The sequence below is a fragment of the Anopheles marshallii genome, chromosome X (assembly GCF_943734725.1).
Source record: "Anopheles marshallii chromosome X, idAnoMarsDA_429_01, whole genome shotgun sequence".
Taxonomy (NCBI): Eukaryota; Metazoa; Arthropoda; class Insecta; order Diptera; family Culicidae; genus Anopheles; species Anopheles marshallii.
This window is the reverse complement of record NC_071325.1, coordinates 18,845,768-18,869,269: the sequence shown is the minus strand read 5'-3', so window position 1 is coordinate 18,869,269 and position 23,502 is coordinate 18,845,768. Positions and strand designations below refer to the sequence as shown.

The 23,502-nt window shown below is 37.1% G+C and overlaps 1 protein-coding gene across 1 annotated transcript; it reads right to left on the bottom strand.

Annotated features, from left to right (window-relative positions):
- Positions 1-2,201: 2,201 nt before the first annotated feature.
- LOC128706779 (transcription factor kayak) lies at positions 2,202-23,153 on the bottom strand. The gene is made up of 3 exons (XM_053801757.1): positions 22,890-23,153; positions 3,953-4,866; positions 2,202-2,577 (listed from the first exon to the last, which is right to left on the bottom strand). Exons 1-3 carry the CDS (start codon positions 23,151-23,153, stop codon positions 2,202-2,204), a joined length of 1,554 nt encoding a protein of 517 aa, XP_053657732.1.
- Between the last annotated feature and the right edge of the window lie 349 nt (positions 23,154-23,502).

Here is a 23,502-nt window from a genome sequence, read left to right as displayed (position 1 = left end):
CCATACCCGCAGTATGAACAATTGACGTTCATGAAGTATCCGTATTATGGCTAGTGACAAAGGACGCTGTGAATTCCTCCCTCTAGATAGTCCGTACGTAGAACTGACTATCCAGCTACAGGAAAATAAAGTCATAGGAATAAAGTCATAGTCATGTTTTATTAAGCGAAGCAGAGTCATGATCTGCACTGAGTTGAAAATTTCAACCAATCCAATAATGTTGAAGGTACACACATAAGAAAGAAAGATTAACCCTATGCATTCTTATTTCAATTGCCCATGCTTCAACATACGAAAATAATGATAAAAGTTGAACTGGACATTCAATCGATTATTCTCCGAATTGAATAATAAAAATGGAGTAAATTATTCATTGTTGCCAATGAATTCAATTGCTAGGTTTAAAAGTTTGTACAAGAATAGGTTGAATTTAAAGATGCTTGCATATTGAAATGAAACCAAAACTACTTCTCAATTCTCTTTCCTTATTAATGGTGCAGTTTCCTTTACCTTTTCAGTCAAAAGATTTTTTTTTTAATATAACCAATTTATCATTCTTTCCTTAACAATAACTCCATTGAAGCGCCACTAATTCTTTGTCAAAATTTATTTTTATTTGATTGCCTATTTCACGTTCCATATTTTTCATTTAGATCAAAAACAAAAATCATAAATTTTTTACATAATGTTGGATCCATCCTATGTGTCTCATATTGCCCATTAGAGTAGAATTTTTTTTAATTAATTGAACGATTTCCTCACAGAGATCACACTGGATCGTTTCAGGTAATGCATCCGTAGTAGTCAGAATAACACAACCTAATTGTCATAATTGTAGAATATAGGTTAAAAATTAGAGAAACACTTGTAAAAATCTACACTATATCATCCTGCGCCACAATCATGCATGGCATTTAATCCGTTTAGCATTGACATTTAATTTGCCTGGTTTAAACTATCCCTTTGCATCTTTACATACAATATATATTTACACTACTGTTTAAATATTGGAAAATAATTCAAAATAAAAAATCAAACGCAGAAACAGTTCACATATAGTAAAAGTAGCTCTTTTGCTTACGTTTATATTTTCCGCTATATTCGTCGAATTGCATAACATTTAAAATGATATTACCTTTTCAAACGCAAAATGTGTTTCCAAATGTTTCTAAGCTTCAATTATCAGAATATTAATTACACCTGCGAAAAAACATTAGAAAATAGCTATAGTGTGACATTTAGAAAAAAATGTATTTGTCACCCCTCTCTTCTGTTTTCATATTTTACACATTCCCAATTAAACAATGTTACTTATTTTACATCACCATTCTCACTATTCGTTGCATATATCGCAATACATCGAGGCATCTAAAAGATTAGAATTTCTTCCCGGTGTCATAACTTTATTGTAGAACGTTTTTCATTTGTCCATTTAATGTAAAATGTTTCTATCTGTGAAGCTTAAGGAAAAACTTTTAGCGTATTGTTGCCAGCTAAAGATTGGAGCTCGATTGAGGCATTGGAGAGCGAGAATCTTTTTTTTAATCTAAACAATTAAATTTTTATGCAAATTAAAAAAACATCACTCACAATAAACACATGGATGTACTTCTGTACACTTTTCCTAACAATTTATCGAAAATATATTATTGACGCAATAGAATTTTTTCCTATTCTTGTTTCTAGAGTTTGTTCTTTGGCCTGGCTTGGAAGCTTGAGTGCAAACCAAACGCAACAGTAACGGGGAGCTAATGACAACATTCTAACACCAGCATGGGAATGAGAGAATAGGAATATTTGTAAACTATTAATAAATTACGCAATAATTCGTATATATTTTTTCAAACTCATTTGCAGTAAGCTTTTCCAAAAAGTGTACTGATTTACATACCAAGTTGATCGTTAAAAAGCTTTAATCAGATGGAAGTCTTACTCAATGTATGCATCTACTTTAAAATTTTCCACTTTGCAAGGTCTACGAAAACATTATACTATCGATACTTATCGATATTCATGGAGCTAAACATTTCTTAAACAGTACATCCAAAAGGACTATGTGAAAGGATTTGTTGGCGCTGATCAAGAAACTGCACTTAGTTCAAAGAGAAATGATTCCAATACAGGGTCGCAACAAGTCATATTATTCCATACTGGGCGGATGTAGTCAGCATATGGCGTTAGTGTACTATATAAATATTACACTATAGACTACATAGCTTCGATGGTTCTGTGCTGGTCGGTGTGATAAGCTCCAGTGGATTCCGATTCGGTGGGAAACTGATCGGGGCAGCAATTGGTGTGAGCCCAGTTCCACCCTCCATCAGGCTGTCGAAGTTAAACAACCCGCTCGAGGGAGTTGAGATTCCCACTGGTCCTCCCGCATCGCTCCTAGCGATCAATGGATATTGCGCAGCAGACTTCACATCCAAGCTATCTGGGCGTGTTGGACGGCCACTATTTCCAATAATTGCTGATGATCTACTGCCTGCGAGTCCAACACCTACAAGGGGAGCAAAGGCACTGCTGGTTGGTGTTGGTGTCTCGAGACTATCGCTATGTACATTCGAAAGTTTAAGCCTGTAATATAAAAGGTTAAATGAAAGAAATATATCAAAAAATACCATTCCAATGTGCAATAAATTAGAAATCATTTCGCAATACAAAAACTAATACTTTATCTAATGGAATAAAGATACAGCCATGTACATTCAAAATTTTAATAGGAGTTGATTTTTGTTAACTACTAAACGTCCTGGGCAAAATTTTAAGCAGTAATTGGTGTTTATTTGGGACGGCCCGGTGGCATGATGCTAACGGCGCCGGTCTTCACACGAACGGACCGGAAATCCCAAAACCCCATCCGGACCGATCCCCCGTAGCAAAGACAGACTATCTGGCAATAACCACGTTGCGTCCCGATAATAAGTCGATACGGCCTGGCCGTTCTAACGAAACGAATAGGGGGACATATCTGAGCTACCAAACTGATGATTTCGATTCGAGATCGTCACCAGTGTAACCATAGTGCGAGACCGACACATGCCAGGAACCGTTTAAGGCTGAGCTAAGCGACTCTTGGCTTACACCCTTGTCCTGACTATGATCCTCCATCGGATAGGACGGAGGCACGAATCCCGCCTGGTATGGTAAATCTATCTGCGTGTCGCTAGTTGCTTCCATGAACGTCTACTCGATGTTCCTTAACGTGGTCGGTGTCAGTGTTGGAATGGTTGTACCCTTTAATCAATTTTCATCTTCTTTCTTTATCGGCACAACAACCCCTCTTTCTTTTTCGTTTGATTTTTTAGAAAAATGGCAGATTAGCGCTGTTTATCACTTCAAAATAACTATCATTACTGAATATTACCTCTCCTCTTTATCTTTTTGTAGAAACAAAATACTTCTTACAGTATACCTAACGTTTCTCTGTATGATACTTATAATAAAAATGCTTATCCAAGTTCAGGTTTCTCTAGAACAAATGACGTCGGTTTGTTCTTTGCGTAAAATTATATTTTGAGGTAAATGTAATATTTTCCTTTGTAATAGTTTGTTTAACAAATTCGAATGAATCAATGGATTGTTGCATAACGTAACTACTTTTTAAACTTGAAACCAAAAAATACAATAATCAGTTTATGGTATTAGTGATAATATAAATAATAGCAACGCAAAAGCAAAGCTTTTAGACGTTTTCGAAAGTAAACATACAGTTTAATAACTTCAGTTTTAACTTGAAAGATAGCTTACTTATTAATAGAAGAGCATAATAAACCACAAGTATTCATTACTTCTTAAACTTTTGGCCAGACCTGTATTTGTATTATTTGACAATAGTTGGCAACTAGAGTTAGAATTTTAGTTTGAAGCAATTATAATTATTAAACTTTGGGCCAGCTTAATAAATTTAATCTGATCCACAACTCTACATAATCGACCAGAAGGCACTTACTTTTTGGAAGTTGTCACATGTTCAACGGCATCAGTGACGAGATGTTCCTTAAGTTGAGTCGGATGGTTATGCTGCTGATGAGCAAATTCTTCATCGGGTTCGGTCTTGATCTTTGGCAGCACAAATGTAGCAATGTTCTCAAGCTCTGTTGGTTTTAGGTCAATTGGGCTGCTACGGCGAGCCTGCAAGCGACAGTGCTCTCGATGGGATTCGAGTAGGAACTCCAGATCATCCTTCTCCTGCTGCAGTTGCTGAATTTCCTGTGCCAAAGATTGACGCTTCTTTTCAAGTTGATCCGTTTCATCCACCAGTTCGTTGGTATGATCCTCGCGTCGTCTTCGACACCGTGCCGCTGCTTGTTTATTTCGTTCGCGTCTTATACGGCGCTTTTCCTCTTCTTCGGGTGTGAGATTAGATGGCTTGTGGGGACGTCGGCCACCCACATTTCGTCTTCCACCACCACTACGTGACACGGTACCGGAAGTCGTACTGACTGATGAACCAATCGTAAACGCACTCCCAGCCTCCATCAAACCAGATTCATTTTTCGCGTTATCATCTGCGCTCGTTGCAAAAGCAGATCGACGGCTGCGCGTGGAAGAGGGTTGTTCCAGTGATGCCGATGATTTCGAATCGAGATCGTCACCAGTGTAACCATGGTGCGAGCCCGACACGTGCCAGGAACCGTTTGAGGCTGAACTAAGCGACTCTTGGCTTACACCCTCGTCTTGACTGTGATCCTCCATCGGATAGGACGGAGGCACGAATCCCGCCTGGTATGGTAAATTTATCTGCGAGTCGCTAGTTGCTTCCATGAACGTCTGCTCGATGTTCTTTAACGTGGTCGGTGTCAGTGTTGGAGTGGTGCGGGTCGGTACCCCGCTGTGCACTCCAATGCCGTCGAATGATGCGAACTGGAAAAAAGCGAAATAATATGTTTATTATTTATTTATTTGATGATGTCGGCATTTGCCGTATTGTCAGCGAAAAATCTGTTTTTTATTTATAAATCTTCACAACAATAGGTGCAACTTGCAGTTAAAACTTTGTTCATACATTGTTTTTGGAAAATTATGTTTTTATGCAAGAACACTAGGTCGTATTACTATTTTTGAAATAAGCTGTGGTAAAATAATATTTTTATTTTCTAAATATTAATATAAAAAATCAGCACTGTTCGATTGCGCATAAAATGCTAATATGTAGGAAAAGGGTTAATCGATGGTAACTCAATAACTATTTCTACGTTTTAACATTAATTTAGTTTCAAAGCTTCAATAAGACAAAAAAGCATCAAGCGACGCTATTTAAATTTCTCATCATGAAATTAGCACATATACACGTAATGTATACATCAACAAGTTTATCTGAGGCTGAGGTTTATCTTTTCCTAGGCTATTGGCTAACCTGTTCCAGTAGCAGTTCCCGTGCAACAAAATTCGCAAATTCGCTGACATCCATATTGTTTTCGTGATAACACATTTGAACGTTTCGTTTTGTTAAGTTTGTTTTTCGTTTTATGGACTACTTTATTGTAATATTTCGTAGATTTTCACTGTTCGTAAATGGTCGTGTCGCTTTGATGTTTTTTACTATTTTCCGTACGATCGCCAGTGTAAAAAATGAGCCTCTCGTTGCGGTTTTGATTGTAGTTACCTTCAGTTTTAGGTAAATTATCATTACCATTTAACTTGTAATCGGATTTCTTCATTTAAAAATTGCATTCGTTATGTGTATGCTTCATGTTGTGTAATTTAATTGTACCATGTTGGTAAATGAAATTCGTTTTTTCTGTCTGGAAATTAAAATGATTCATTTTTAGAAGATTTAGAATTTAATTTCCATCAGTGCGTTGAGCAACATAATCAGTCCGTCTTAATCAATCACATAACCACGAAATACGAATTTATTATTTTTGTTTACTATTGGTAGACATAAAAACGGACATTTCGTTATTCATTTGCACCTCAACCTGTTTGGCCCGGTTACAATTAAAACCACTGGTAAACCACTTTCAACCATCTGCTTTTACCGAAGTGACGATCTGAGAGCGACAAGCAAAACATATTACACTATGGAGGTGGTTAGGGTAATTTTTGCAGTGTGCGTAACCGAATATAATTAAAGATGCTTCACCACCGAATCCCACCCAACCTAACCACACCTTTACTAACATTATGATTCAGAATATGTTTACCCTGGCGAGTGTGTGTGCGTGTTGAATATTTGCTATTTGCTCAATGTTTCGATAGACCCACTTCCGGTACCGAAACACGCACTCGCCCGGCCCTGTTATGGAACTATAGACAATGTCTATCAAATCCAAGGAGGTTGTGTGAAAGGGCATGGGAAATGTGGAGATAAATGAAAATTTATTTTTAAAGGTGATTTAATCACGCAACCAGCGCGCGCAGCTTTTCTCCACCGAGCAGGGTAACATAACAGGCGGCGGAGGTGTTCGATTACACTCTTTCTTCATGCTAACTTATGCATTATGCCATTCTTATATCAGAAATACCACAATTTTACCGCTCACAATTTCTTGGATTGTTGCTTTCTCTTTGGAAGTATGATCGAATACAATTTTAAACATGACACTGTGACCGTAAATTTAACCGCGTAAGTTAATATAGTACACCAGCTCTCCGCTTTATGCTAATGTTCGGGACCGAACGCATATACAGTAGATACCCAAGATACGCCGGTAATGCGTTCCAGAGAAATCCGCATATCTCGAATATCCGCGTATCCCGAGTTTCCTTTAAAACATCATTTATATGTCGTATTTTGGGATCAAATACTTATTTCCACGCTACGCAGCACATTCAAAATTGATATTTATACGTTTATATCAAGAATTACATTAAAATGTTCCGAAAATAAATTTGTGTAATGAGGAAATGAAATGCGTATTTTTGAAATTTGCAATTAAAAAATTTAATTCTGCCTGCAAAACTCCGTTAAATGTCAAACTTTTAAAATCCGCGTATTTCCGCGTAAGTCGAGAACCGCGTAACTCGGGTTTTGACTGTATCGTATTTTCTTGGACCTTTCGTAAATGCTTCAGAGTTGAAATATAAACGTGCATAAGGGGTCTGAAAAAATGCAATTGCGATAACATTGCGTGGAACTAAGAGGAATTTAGTATATTTGTCATATTTTCTGCCCTAATAACTAATAAGTTTTCCATTTTCTTATATTTTTTAAATGCATTTTCAAGTTTTACGAACAGCCATTTGCAGAATTCCTTTGATTATCTGTGAACTGTATTTTTTTCCAAAACATCGCGTATATAGACAATGGCGTACTACGGAGATCTGCTGTATATTAAACAACTGTAATGGCGTCCTTGCTTTTTTGTGTTTTTGATGCGAGCAAATACAAATAAATCAATCAAAGACGAAAGAATTCCCCAGGAACTATAAGTCTCTCTAAGCCATCCAAACAACAACAAAAATAAATAAAAGAAGCCAAACTTAGTTATACTGTACGAACTAGTTTGTTTGACGAAATGTTTGCACATATATTTATTTACAGTGGCATATATCTTAAGCAACCATTCCGTGAAACGTTCAACACACACCGTGACAGTAAAGATAAGCTATATACAGTTTTCCGCAACAAGATAACTGGCCTAGTAAAATAAAAATTCCTCATAGCCATCCCCATCCATCGCCGAAAGACTCAAAAAATCCTGATGATTTACCCCAAATTGAACTAAAGGTGGAACGCCCCACGTATTTATTCTGCAATTGCATTTAACTTAACAGGCGATGTCTTAATAAATTTTTAAAATACAACAAATACAAATATAAAAAATACAAAAAAAATTAAAAAAAAATCTACCACTCATATTGCTCTCTCTCTCTTTCTATCTCTCTCTCTCTCTCTCGCTCTCTCTCTCTCTCTATCTATCTATCTATCTCTTTCTCGTTCTCTCTCTCCCTTTCGATTTCTCGTTCAATTTCACAATTTCACACTTGCATACACACTAATAAGTACAAGTATAAATAAACGGGCACACATGCTACTATCTTCAACCGTTTACTCCACCCAAGAGGAATGCACAATGTAATGCGTACATTGTCAAGGAATATTTTATTGCACTGTTTCCATTCATTGCATTCGACTAAGGATTCGACCCGCGGATAAGATCTTAACGTGGTGGATAGAGTTTAAATCTTGTTGAAAGAAGTTATATTGTTTGTTGTGTGGAAAACATGTATCTACTGATGTCAATTGGCTGTGTGTTGGCAGTATACACACGCACGGTACGGCGCTTTTTACTTTTTTCAAGACATAAACTTCATTTATTGATGAGGGTCCAGCACAAACAGGACAAAATGACATGGGGTATTCGATGGAAGCTACAACACATTGCACTATTAACTTTGCCTCGCCCCAATGAAACACATATAGGACCATTATGCACTCAAATGCACTAAAATTGGTTACGATCCTTCGACAGTAGGATCATTTACTTCTCCCCGATCAATAGCAAACAGGTGAAATACGAACAGGATGAAATAAACACAGCTAAGGAGAAAAGAAAAAGATTCGCGAAAAAACTTTTCCCGTCAAAGGAAAATTCGAATGAACAACTTAAGCGAGGACCGCACTGGCGATGCGTCGTATTTCGAGTTCGTAACTGACGCACACGGTAGTTCACCGGTATATCCATATGGGCGTAAGAGCGATCAAAACCTTGCTATGCGCAGCCGCATAGAAATACTCGCTACATCATTCACATCTAGTGCTCTCTTACCTCTCTTATCTACGTTCTGCTCAACGATCCGTCAAGCAACGATCCGTTTTCTCTAGATCGGGTACAACACTAACGATCGATGAAGGGTTGTTGTACATGTACAACCGATCGATCGATTGATTAAATCAAGATTGTAAAGTAACTAGAGATTATGTGTACTTCTAGACTTTTAGTAACACATCCATTTACTGCCTATTATCATCAACGAGAAAACAATTACTATCTAATTTTAATCTATTCGTATTTTTTAACACCATATCACCATATCACAGAGCAAGGAAACTTTTAATGTAAAATTCAAAACTCTTTCAGGGAAGATATACACTCGAAAGTCTTTTTTAGGTATTTTTTCAAGAAACACTACTTCATATAATGGCTTAAAAGTGTGTCCATTCGACAAATGATGCAAGGAAACCTTGTAAAAAACTTAAATGTAGTAGCTTCATCTATTCATGACATCTTCAATTCATCACTTAATTTATTATTCTCGTTTAAAATCGCTATAAATCGCTTGAAAAAGGGATTTTTGGAAGAAAATTGGTCACTGTTTTGGTTATTATAATACTAGTGTTAGTAAATTGTTAGTAATTAATTATAAATTGTACGGAGAATTTTTTTCCTATTGCTGGTAATGCTCAAATTCCTTTGGCTATTTGAGATCTAAAAACCTTCTTCTTTGACATGTCTGAACTTAATCGAAAGAAAGAAGTCATCATTTTTTTTAATATAAACGATTTTAGTCCAGGATTCGACTCACGCATTATAGCGGGGATTTTTTCCGCTGTAAAAATCTATCGCTGGGATTGTCTGTACAGGGAGTCCCCGAGATACGCTATTATAGCGGACCGCTATAATCTGGGAAAAATTCGCGTATCTCGAATTTTCGCGTAAGTCGAATCTGTTAGTAAAATAGTGTATACTTCATATTTAGATAGCCAGGCGACTTTTTGATAGAATACATGAAAATAAAATAAAAATAAATGTTTAAAATGACAAAGGAAGCTATTTTAGACCAATTTTATAGCTTTTTGCTTAGATTTTGTGCTATACCAACTGAGCTGTAAAATTTCCAAAAACCGCGTATCGCCGAATCCGCGTATAAAAGGAACCGCGTATCTCGGGAACTGCCTGCATATCTGTTGTGAACGTGTGGTAAATTTGTGGTTCCGATTTGCGAATTGATCCGATTGAGAAAGTCGGATATGAACATATGGCGGAGCTTTAACTCCTTCATTACGAGAAAAAAGTATATCCAATTAGCCATTATTCGCTATGGAATCTGAACAAAACTTTAAATTTCATCTCGTTTTTTTATTACAGATTATATTATTTTATATAATGTAACATAATCACATATCCATATCCGAATTATAAACTAATATAAACGTAATACGATCTAATGTAACCAAAGAGATTTCAAAGACAGCACTTACGAAATTACAAAAAAAACTGAATATTGTTAAACCACACATCTAGTACGAGCATGAAATGATGTATTGTGACGCGGAAAAAACGAAATACGCAACAAATCACAGAATGAATTGATTGATCTTAGCTCAATAATTTATTCTTAGAATCTTTATGCGTTTACAAGTGCCTCCACTATATAAAAGCTTCTGGTGAAATCAGCACATTCGAAGATCATTTCCATACCTCACCACATAAAGCAATGTCATACGAATACGTTTCGCAAAAGAAATGATAAATGGCTCACTTAGTCCACAGCCAACAGCCATTTGTTCCGTATCTCTGTGCTCCTCTTTTTCCGCCCCCTAAGTGGCGCTATATCATCCGTTGTCAAGTGTTCCCGACCAGCCTTTGTCCTCTCCAGTTTGTAGGGTACTCACTACCATTTTATCAATAAAGGAAAAAAGCCAGTGTAAGCGTGTTTCCACGTTTCAACGCCCATCGGCACGTTGTTGTTGTGTTCTAGGCACACTGTTGCACTTGATTTGCGCATTTGACGGGCTTGTACAGAAATGTACTGCACTGCTTGGGGCCAATATAGGACAGACAGTAGCACGAATTAAATAATGGAAAAATATGTAATGAAAACACTTCATGTCGAAGAATAACGATCATCAATAATATATATCAATATATCAATTATAAATATTAATAATATTAGAATTTTAATAATCTGATGAACGGATTCGGTTTGGCTTAATTTCATTTCCATCGGACGTTCATGGAGTTCATTCAGAGCAGAAAGATCGACTAGATCGCGACTTAGTTGTAAAATCTCTTATTGTCGCAACTTGGATTCGAACAATTCGGTTGTTTTGTTCTACAATATTATTGGAACCGGGATTCGATAACACAACAGTTACAAACGAATGCTTGATCGTATGTACCTATAGTGTTCGTATATTACAAAAATATATGTACGACAAAGTATATTCAGAACAACAAACGTTCGTATGTTTCAATCCATCAGATGCTACTGTATTAGTGGCAGTGATACACGCCGTCAGCTACACCGTTTCATCTTACCATCCATTCCTCTTCTCCGCAATTTAGTAAACCCTGCATGACCTTGGTGGTGCGCAAATACGTGACAAATATGCGCACTAACACTGCTATGTCCAACTCTTTTCCGTTCTTTGTAAAGCTAATTTAAACTCCAACACTTGAAAACAACCCAAATTCGCACTATTGTTGTCAGCAAATTATTTATACAAAAACAATAAAAAATCAAGTAAAAACCCGAGATATATAATTGTTATCAGGAATCTAATTGTTTGTTCAAATAGAAATAAGACCTTTCAATACTTAAGTATCTGTACCAAGCCAACAGCATTTTAGTCGGCAAACACTAAAACGCATAGAAAAAAACTTACTTAGCGCCATCAATCAATACATCAATTGACCTTTATCTAATAGCGTAACTTCAAAATCTTCCACTAATGCGGTGCGTGGTACATTATTATTCTTAACTAGACGAGTCTTTATCTATCTGAACTTTATCTTATCGTTTATCCTCGAAGAACGGCCAGGCAGCATTATTACTATATTCTCTTATGTCAGGCGCAATTTCGGTCAAGTTTCCGTATTCAGAGCCTTACTTCACTCTATTTTGCTGCTCTACTTGTAGGAGTCGTATTTGCGAATGATATCTCCCACTAGTGAGTAGGTTTATGTTTATCGGATGACTCAGCGTATGGGTAATTAACTAAAAGGTTGATACAAGTGTACAGGCAGTCTCCGAGATAAGCGGTTCCTCTTATACGCGAATTCGGAGATACGGTTTATTTTTTGGAAATTTGACAGCTGATTTAGTTTATAGCACTAAATTTAAGAAAAAAGGGAAACAATGGTCCAAAATACCTTCCTTTGTCATATGAAACATTTGTTTTAATTTATTCTAATATATTACTTCAAAAAGTCGATTAATAACCAGAATAAATTAAGCGCAGAGAAGGAAGTTAAATATGTAACTTTGAAGTATATACGATTAACACTGGGAGTTTTTAGATGTTTTAAAAATCGTTTAAAGCGACAACATTAGTTTGCAACGCTTTTGTGTTTCTTATTAATTTACTCTTGAACCAACAATAAAAATAATACAGCAACGCATGAATGATGAGCGACTGAATATCTGTCAGCTGTTTCATGACCAAACGACCAGAAGCTCCGGGAAACCTCGTAGAAAAGTGTTGAGTGTGATTGCCATCCACGTAACCATTTATTATGTGTTGACCGATGGCCGCGTCCCTTCCAGGTTTCAATTAATTGTACGTCATCTTTATTTGCGTGTATATGTGTATTGCATGTTCATAACACGGAAACCAGAATTTACGAACTATTGAAGTCGGCACCTGTAGTTCGTGCACAATTGTCGTGTGTAGTACACTTGTAGCTTTTTTGTTGGCAAGCTTTCTACCTTAGTACTACATTTTTGTCATTACAAGTTTCTGTAGCATATGCAACATTAAAGTTAAACAATTTCACCACCAATCAACTTATCCAATTGGATGAAAAAAAAATTGTTTGAATGACTATGCCGTATCGTCTTATTTTTACCACGTAGCCAGAAAGTGTTAGGGAACAGTTCGGATGGGATTTTCCCTCGGTCATGTCGTGTCAACCGGCGTCCCTACCAATACACCACCGGACGAAAAATTAATACCAATTATTTGGTTTGGTTGCAACGATTGTTGCATGATTGTTGTTGCAAAGACAAAAGATTGAAATTTTACAAAGATTGTAGACAAACTAGTCTATTTCAACAGACAACTCAGTAGTTCTTAAACCATTTTCGTTTTAGATTCAGCTTTTAGTAGACATCTTAACTTAGATCCATCCAAGATTAATAAAAACAAATGTTTGTAATTGATTCATACAAACACATTGAAATAATTTTTTAAGAACGCAAGTATTTGTCATTCGATTCCTAGATCGAATCACACAAACAACACAAACAAAAATAAGCAATAAAGGAATAGCGAACAGCTATCAGCTCCTGATAAGGCGCGATAAAAATTCAGGCTAACGTGGGCACACACAGCCACGCATTCCACAATCGGCTCGTTTATCGCGCCTAACTATCGCTTCACGTTCAAAATTGCGACGTTGGGGATGATTAAGCGGTTGACGAATGATTTTTTTATTATTATAGATATTGATAAGAATTTCAAGTAAACCAATAATTAAAAATTGTGAAATCAAAATCGGTGCGGATCAATGCTTACTTTTTGTTGTTTCTTCCCCACACACACACACCAGTGCTAGAACCGGGTGGTATACTTGTTTCAGCAACGACCTCGTCGATTAATTTTCCGATTCCAAACACTCCTTGATTTTAAAAAAATCCTAACGCAACACACATGCAGTGGCTAGCATATTCGGTATACTTACGAGTTTACTTATCGGTGTTAACGGTGTGAGCGGTGGATTAGTGTTGTACGCGTTGAAATAAACATCATTTAGCAGCACATTATCATCTCTCGTCATTTGGTCGGCTGAAAAGTGTTTTGAAGTGCTCGCGGCCAGAAAAGGACCCCCACGCGTGATGCGTTAATTAGAAACACAAAAAAGGCTATACACGACCCCGCTCGCACTGATCAAACTGGAAATGGCTAAGGCAACAGACGGATCTTGCCAATTATTTTACTTTTCCACCACTGGTGCTATAGACATTAGCAGGGTGTTCGAGCACTAAATTCTCGAATTGCTGGAATTTATTTCAGCGATCACTTCATCGACGAACTATACACAATCAATTCGTAAATTCTTCAATGCGATAATGTTTTTGAATAAATCGATTGAACGCTCGAAAACACTTTGCTTGTGGAGCAAAGCTGAACGCAGCTTAATTTTCCGCAAGGCCAATAAATGACGAAACTCGTATGGTGTTTTTAACGTTGGAAATATCGCACTGAATGTTCGCGAATCACTACAGTGTCGTCGCTGCTCCGATAAGAAACATCCTGTTTGTTTAACGTTAGCTTTATAACTTCACAAAAACACACGTACACGAACTAACCCAACACAAACTTCAGCACAAGATTAAGTTATCGAAATTTGCCACAAAGTTTAACTTCCGCAAATTGATTGGTGGTGTTGTTTATCGGTGATTTGATGGCGCGAATGGAACGGCTTGTTTCAAAAGCCAACTTTAGGCAGTAAGCAGTATATAGGCTTTGAACCCGTGCGTCACTCGGTTGTTTACGAACTAAACTGTGACGGCATGTTAACAGGCCATTTATATATAGCACTCACGCACCAGTCTTGACATGAGACCACGTACCACAAATGTATGTAAGTGTTTGTGTGGGTTCGCGCGCGCAATTGTGTGTTTGTGTTGTATTGTGTGTTGTACTGAGTGACTGCAGTGAGCATACGCGCTAAAATATGGAATATGTCCCTACTAAGGCGTAACAAAAAAAAGTTGCCAAATGCTACTGGCAGAAGAAAACCAAGTTCCGAGAAACCATACCCGTGTCTTACCGGCACCCTCGGAAATGGCCACACGCGTGTACACAGAACACAGAAAATTCCACGGGAAACTTCATTTTCGGACCATCCGATTGCATAGACAAATCATTTACAAGAACCCGACTTCAAGCAACACACGTTAAAACAGCACTCACCTGCACGAAGAACGAAAGATTCTCTTGACCGCGAGTAGCTGTGAGTGCTAGGTCATTCAATGTGACCGCGAACGTGTTGGGAATTCCCCAAAACTGATCCTCGGTATGGCGCGCTATGAATTCTGCAATCTAAAAACTACCAATCCATGTACGTTTGTCACCCTTCCAACTGCGTCAACCTTTGGAATATTTCGCCAACCGGCATTCCCAATTCAATGTACATTTTATCTTCGCTAGCTGACACCAAGTTGCAATCAACCTACCTCAAATCAACTCTTTTCAATCCCTCCTGAGTACAGGCAGTACCTGAGATACGCTATTATAGCGGACCGCTATAACCCGCGGTCCGCTTGTGTCGAATTTCCGCGTAAATCGAATCCGGGAGTAAAATCGTTTATACTTCAAAGTTAGATAGTTGACTTTCTTCTCTGCGCTTAATTTACCAGGCGCACTTTACAGGACGCACAGCAAATTAGGCGACTTTTCGAAAATATACATTAAATCAAATGAATGAAAAAGAAATGTTTTATGTTTTAAGGAAGGCATTTTCCACAAATTTTTCATCTTTTTGTATATGTTTTGTGATATAAACGAAATCAGCTGTAAAATTTCTATAAACCACGTATCTCTGAATCTGCGTATGAGAGTAACTGCGTATCTCGGGACCTGTATTTCCGTTCGATAACTGTATCCTGCAAACACACCCGCATCATCGATTGTGTGCAACCACCAAGATGTCACGTGCTTTTAACATAAAACAAGAAAAAACATGACGTCCAGCAGCAGTGCACGAAGTCGTTTGCCTAGACAAAAATGAGAACAACGCGCAAGCAAATTGATTCTGCAATTGCACGAGAGAATTGCTTCTTACTGTACTTGCCGCAATTGCTTTCTACTCAACAATATCTCATATAGCAGTCAACTTGTGAACTCGTGTCTAATATTTTGTCAAACAACTGTTGGAAATGAAAATACGACAAAACCCGGCATATTGGAAATTAAATAAAATAACTGTTGAAAACAATAAATATGTTAATGCATTAAATCGGGATGACAATGTATCGGAACGTTCGTCCGTACACAAATTGATTATCCAGATTCGAGGAACACAGAAGAAACCCTAGAAATGCAAGGCATTCCAAAACTCCCAAAGTTATAAGGCCACAAATTAGAATACCCCATGGGTGTTGCTCACAACAGAAATAGAATTAGTAATGACAAGCGAGTATCTTTTCGTGTGTTATTGAATGCTAATTTATAAACATTAATTATGTCAATATATTATATGCAATAAATATGATACAACAATTAAATATAATATATGCCTATGCTTGGATTCATATAAAAGCGCATTGTTTGGAATTGAGCATTGCGATATGGCAACAAGTAAATTGGCTTGCTTGAAATCTAGTTCTGGAATGTAATAGATAAAATCGCGCAACTTAGATCAAGAATAGGGTACTTACATTAAGAAGAAAAAACTTCAACTGAAAACACGATAAGAGCATTCGCGATAAGGATTGCGCCGTTCAGTCGGTAACACACATCAGGGTTGGGCTTGGTTATGTGAAGTGAAGCATACAGTGTAAAAGAAGCGAGACTATAGGAGGATATGAAATTGGGCGTCACTTCCTCTCAGCAAATGATAAGAAATCTGGACTCTCGGGATCAGTTGAAAACAACTCCATGCGATGTTTCAACATTAACTTACCCATACCCATACCCGTCTAGTGTTTTGTTCCTATACACATGAACTGATCGAGCGTTGAGTTTATAAAATAAAATATTATCTTGCTTTTTTTACCAACCAGATAATATTTCGACCGGATGCACCGAACTTTTTGGTATTATCGCAGAAGTGCAACCCACTTTTGTGTTACAACATCGCAAGACTGTATCTAGATACATAAGCGTACAAAGATGCATATTTTCTATTAATTAACGAGAGTTTAGACCGATTTTGACAAACCGACTGCAACAAACACAAAAATATGTCGTTGTTAGAAAATATTTTTGTGTCACATTTCCCGTGCCGTATTTGATCCACTTTGGATCCACGTTTGCTTTTCTGGTTCATATTCATACTAGCAATCCTGTTCAAAAACATAATCATAGTGTAGAAGATTATTTTAAGCCGTGTGCATTCTACATTTGAATTTTATAGCAGCTACACGATCATGAAGGAGATACAGCTACGAATCATACTTATTATTAGTTCCGGAAAAGAATCCTAAATTATATTTCTTACAAAAAAACAACTATGTTTTAAGATATAAACGAATTAATTCGAAATGAAGTGCAACCCGCGACGCTATTGCTATTCGTCGTATACGTCGAACGACAACGACATGTTTTACGGGTGCTCTAGGAGTTGTCGTATACAAACTGTCAAATCAAGAAGGAACGTCAAACCTAGCAGAAGAACGTCAAACATACAAACACAACAAAACGGCGCGCTCAATTCTATCTACATTTGTGGGTGGATTTATTTTCATCAAAGTTGTGCGAGAAGAAGGATGCACATCAGAGAGATTGTTTCCAGCTCGCGCGGTGCTTACTTTGTTGGTAGCTTTATTGTATGGAAGGGCAGAAAGGAACCAACTATGGGAAGACCGTCTGGCAGGCGGAGAATTCAGAGTCTTTTTGGAGCCCCTGTTGAGGCAGCCGAGAATGTTTCATGGAGACATGAGGATGTCGAAGGAAACATTGTATTACATATTAGAGCAATTCGTGCATGCCAGCCACGATCCAACATAATTCCAGATCAGATCCACACAAACACGTATAGAACAATTGTTGAACAAGCAATAAAATTGTTAAGCTGATTTTTTTGTTGACGGTTGAACGGATTTGTTTTGATTATGCACTCCAAAACGCTTCTCACCGTACTATTACCATGCATTAGAGGGTTTTACAATAGATAGGATATGGACAATCCAACATAGGGCCTGCTCTGGGATTTGTCGTATACGCCCTACGACAAATACAAACGTATGGCGCTCTATGGAGGTGCTCTGTTAAATCCGGTAAAACTTGCAAAAACTTCAGTCGTCATACAAATCTAATTGTTTTTTCCTTAATCCTAGTGAAACTTGTCGTTCGCTCAGCTAGCATAAGTGGATCTTGGGTTGTCGAAAACATCTGCCATTCTACTATTATTTTCCCTGTACTATCCACATTGTCAGTTATTAAGGTTTAAATCGTTCACCTAGTTATACAAACCTTTAAAAACAACGCTATTAAACTCACTAAGTCTACCGGACGAGACGTCTTATTTCAAAATAAGTAGCAGCTTCATTTAACATAATTATCATTGAATTTTGAGGAACATGGCGTTCCTTTGCTTTTCGACTATGGAGCTACTGAAGATCTCATGTAAATCCAAAATTTTACTGTTTTACTAATTTAAATTGTTATTTATATTATAACTTAAATTATAACATACAACTTATTGTTTAGGAACGATTAGGATTTATTATATCAATTAATGTAAGAGCCAATATGATTGTGATTGGAATATGTATGACTAAAAGTATTCTCCAACGCTTCATCCTTCGTATTTACTAAATTAGACACTAATTGATTTTTGTATGTTTGTAATAAATAGTTTGTCAAAGATGCACTCGCGATATTTTTTGAACTGATTACAAACTCATGCCAAATTCACGAAGTCATCCGACCAGAGCAAACTAATACGCATACGAAAATCGAGAAATGAAGGGCGACAAAGTAACGCAGCACACATGGTAATGACTAATCGGAATTTTGGAAAACCCAAGTCGGTTCCAACGGAACTATCGTCGTATCCTTTTCCGTACAATTTTTTATGCACTATTAACCATGAGATCTAGCTGCTGTCCACTTTAGGAGAATAACTGGATTTGCGATTATTTAAAATTTTAAAATAAGTTTAACGTTTATAGTTTTTTGTTATTTTATAACTGTATATGCATTTTATTCAAACTGTTATAGATTATGCATTATGATTAAAAATTGTAATATCCTGTTTATGGTTCTAGTGAAAATGTCATTTAATATATATTTGTGAACCAAAGGAGCATGTGCGGGATAAGGCAAAAAACAAGGAACAAGGAGAAAATGCGTTTTATTCACTTCATTCCGAATGTTATGTCTCAGATTTCTCTGAGACGCGATGTCCGCATACCTCGGGAAATGACTACATATATTTATAAAGCGTATATTTGTAATGAAAAATATCATATTGCATGATATTTCTAACCATCTGTGTCTATGTGTTCAGAAATGTTCAGAAAAAAAAATTTAAGGTGTTAAATCGCTTAAAAAACATACCTACACTAAAAACCATGCCCTAGAAACCCAACACACGCTTTATACACATCCATATAATCTCTTAAACCATAGAAAACACTCGTGTTAAACAAAACGCCGAGCAGAACTTGTTGAGCGCGAGCTTCACATCAACGCCAAAATAACCCGCGTTTCACATAGTCATCGATTTTCTGTGAATTTCGCTCAGAGTGCAATAAACAAGAAGACCCCAACATTCCTCCCGCTCTCATGGTTTGTTTAGCATCACGCGCTAATGTTTTCCTCATTTTAAACGTATACTCTTAAATAACACAACTACTACAACCCATCCCATTCGTTCGAAATGTATGTGGAAGCTATAAGCTTACCGAACTGCCAATTGAGTTACATGTAGTAGTGACCGAATGAACGATTATGAATAAAAAAAAAATAGCAACAAACAATGGAAAACCCAACGAATATACGTGCTCGAGCTGACGTCACTTGCTAATATGAGATAAAAACAGCCAACCACAACCGACCGACGAAATAATGATGACGCATCGCTCAATACGGTGGTGGGAATGAGTGTCACAACTGCAAGACCCATTTACACATGTATATTCAAAGCTTCCAACGCCACGAATGAGCACCGGTTTCAAGAGAGCCCCAAGAAAAAACCAATTTCTCGGAAAGGAACAGTTCTGGCTGCGCCAATCGCAGACGAGTATGACGACATCAGAGAGTCAGTGTCGGTATACATACGGAACGCTGCATACCAACGTTTCACTCATGAATGATATTACGCTGGCTAACAACGTGGTTGAACATGGTGGTGCAAACATGTTCTCATAACTAAAAACTTTATAATATTAGTAAAAATATCAGAAAAAGATTTTTTTCGACAGAATGTTCTATTCGTGGCGATTTATCTACTGGAATCTGGTGGAAGATCAAGTTTATTATAACGGTTTACTAGACTTATTTTACCACGAAGCCGGATGATCAATCCTTCCTTAGGGAAAATAGTTCAGATGGGATTTTGTACCGGTTCTGTCGAGCAAAAGACCGCCACTGTAACCAGCTGCACGTATCGGGACATAAATTACGAACAGATTGTTTACATAACTGTTTACAACGTTTATTTATTTGGCGCCGCATCATCGGAATATGGGCGATGCTATTGGTTACTCCAAGAGTAACCTAAGGTAACCGAGGCAGACGAATATAATGGATATCGAAGATCCCCAACTTTTCATTGTTCTTAAGTAAAATTTTCACAACTGGTAGAAAAAGTACTACCACCGACGAACGAACGTGGCACTTGCATTAAAAAATGTCCAATATAAGTGGACTGTCATTTTCAAATGAGGAAATCATTTCTATCAAAGTAAGTCTAAAAGCTGGGCTACACTAAGCGCCAATCCAAGCGTTGTGTCAAAATGTATTTAGTTTTTTTGCGCATCGTTCTGTCACAATATATTTGCGGTCTTGCCGAGCACGGGTCTCATACATACACTGCATTTAGCGCGCATAGAAGAGTCGTTGTATCAAATTGTTATTACAAAACGAATAAAACACATAATTACAAGTACATACCTTATCTGCTAATCACAGGCATGATTTGTTTAAGTTTGACGTAGTGACAAGTTGAATGATTATGGCACAGTCTGCGCCTGCTGTCAATTCCATAAAAAATCGAACTGATGCCTTTTGACGCGGTTTGGTACGTGTAGTTTTAACAGCGTCAGGTTCAGATCAAAACAATGTTAAGAATGATGTGTTATTTAATGTTTAAAGAGGAGATTGCACTAAACTTTGATTAATATTGAGCTACAAGATAGGATGGTCATAAAATATTAACAAACGCAAAGTCAAACCCATTTCAGCGGATGATATCAAGCCGTTTGACGCGGTTTGTCCAGACACGATTGGATTGTCTGGGAACCAAAGGTTATACCGACCCTTGCTGTCAAACTGTGTGTGTAGTTTGGCTGTTACAAACCCAAAAATGATTTTGACACAACGCTTGCATTTGCGCTTGGATTTGCACTCCATGTAGCTTGCCTTCAAGCGATTCATTATAGAGATGGGGATGCTCCTTTACAGTCTGGACGCTCCTTTAAGGACTGTGACTGTCCAGACTGTAGACCATTACAGTTATACATAACAACATTTTGTTATGTTATATTTGTTATGCGCAACAAAAACAGAATAGCGAAATGTTGAATCCGTACCATAACATATGCTCGAATTTGGCACATTCGAGTTGTTTTGCAATGGAAGCAAGTTTTAAACATTGGCGATTGAAATAAGCACTGAAATAAACTTTTTTTCATGGTCTGGGTGTGGAAAAGATATATTTTAGCAATAAAATAGAAACTTGTTATGCTATGCGAGAGGTTTTGCGTCCACACATGTTGCGGTCCGTTCAGTGTTGCCAAATCATCAAAAAACGCAATTTGCTGTCAATTTGGTTGCCAGAAACGCCGAATTTCTGCTCGAAGACCATTCGAGCATATGTTATGGTTACAGTCTGGACGCTCCTTAACAAAATGTTGTTATGTATAACTGTTATGGTCTACAGTCTGGACTCTCCTTAAAGAGTCCGGACGATGTAGAGCGAACCCGACAACAAAACAAGGATTCATGCATTGAGGATTACGGATCTCGGAAGCCTATCTAGTAATAAAACCAAGTGTCTTATTTCATTTTTTAACAAAAAAATCATGAAACCAGGAAAAAAAATAACGATTTTAAACGGCACTTTTTTCATTTCCGCAAAATCGGCGCCAATGAAAAGAAAAAAGGCGTGAAATCCGCGCCAGCTGTAACAGCCTTGTGAATGTAAACACGATTTTTTGTTGGTAAAAATCAAGAGTGGCTCATATTACGCAAACTAATATTGGTGTTTTCACGCAACTTCTTGGAATTTTCATTGATTATGATGCTCATAAGTCGAAACAGGTCAAAAATTTGTTTTTTTAACATTTTATAGGCAGTCCCCGAGATACGCTATAAAAGCGGACCGCTATAACCCGGGAAAAATCCGCGTATCTCGAATTTCCGCGTAAGTCGAATCCGGGAGTAAAATCGTTTATACTTCAAAGTTAGATTTTTGTCTTCCTTATCTGCATTTGATTTATTCAGCAAACCAAGCTACTTTTTGATAGAATACATGGAAATAAACTAAAATCAAATGTTTTATAAGACAAAGGAAGCTATTTTAGACTAATTTTACATCTTTTTGCTTATATTTTGTGCTATAACCTAATTCAGCTGTCGAATTTCCAAAAACCGCGTATAAGAGGAACCGCGTATCTCGGGGACTGCCTGTATTCTTATTTTGTTTAATTACCAATTGTAGCTAGTACAGAAAGTTAGTAAAGTTCGTAATTCTAAGAAAAATTAGTAACTGCTGCAGTTTCAATGCATACATCCTTTCGTTTCTGCAGTTCTACAGATTCTACTGAGAAACAACATAGCCTCTTGTTTCAATGTTTTCTTGTCAAATTTTTTTCAATATCAGTCCAAGGAATCACGAATGAGTCCGATGCATTTTTCGTATAAATGAAAATGGAGCAGCTGATGCATCTTAAAAACATAACAAAATATTAGAACAATATTGAAACACCTAAAGCAAAATAAGACGCAAATGAACATGTAATTTGAAGAACTTTTAAAAAATTTAAAATTTTGAAATTTGAAACAAAATTTGAAGAACTAACATACATGGATTTATTCTTTCTTGAAGTCATTGCCCATTATCCAGCGAAATGCATAAATTTTGTAAATAAAATACACTACTTACCGGCCTAACAATAAGAATACTCGATAGTGCTTGCGTTGGTGCGTTGATGGAAAGATCGAGAGTTGCAGGTTGCTTGTTGAGGTTACCATCACTGTCATTGCCACAGGTGACCGGAATTTCCTGCGGCATTTGTTGATGTTCGCCAGTAGTGGTGCTTGTAATGCTATTTTGTGTGTTGTCGCTATTGCCGTTATTGCTTTCATCGCTATCGAACTGTGAATGATCTTCGTATGCACCTGACGCGATATTGCTGTGATTCTTCATCGTGCTTCTTCAAATCTTTTTGGATGTTTTGATGATGGTTCGGCCTTATGACCTACGTAGACGCTTGCAAGTGTTGGTGTTGCCACAACAATTGAACGCATACAGAAGAGGTTTACCTACCTATGTGCAGCAGCACGAATTTTTATTAATCTATGTCCTCGTTACAAAACTGTTCCAGGAATTTTAAAATTTTTATCACTTTCAATCCTGTTATTACTTTGATTTGAAATTATTTTCTAATAATTGTTCCGTTATAATTGAAGTTACTGCAGATGGTAATCCATTACAACATACAGCGTAGCACAAACGCAAACATAGAAAGATAACGTTTTCTATGGATAGTAAAACT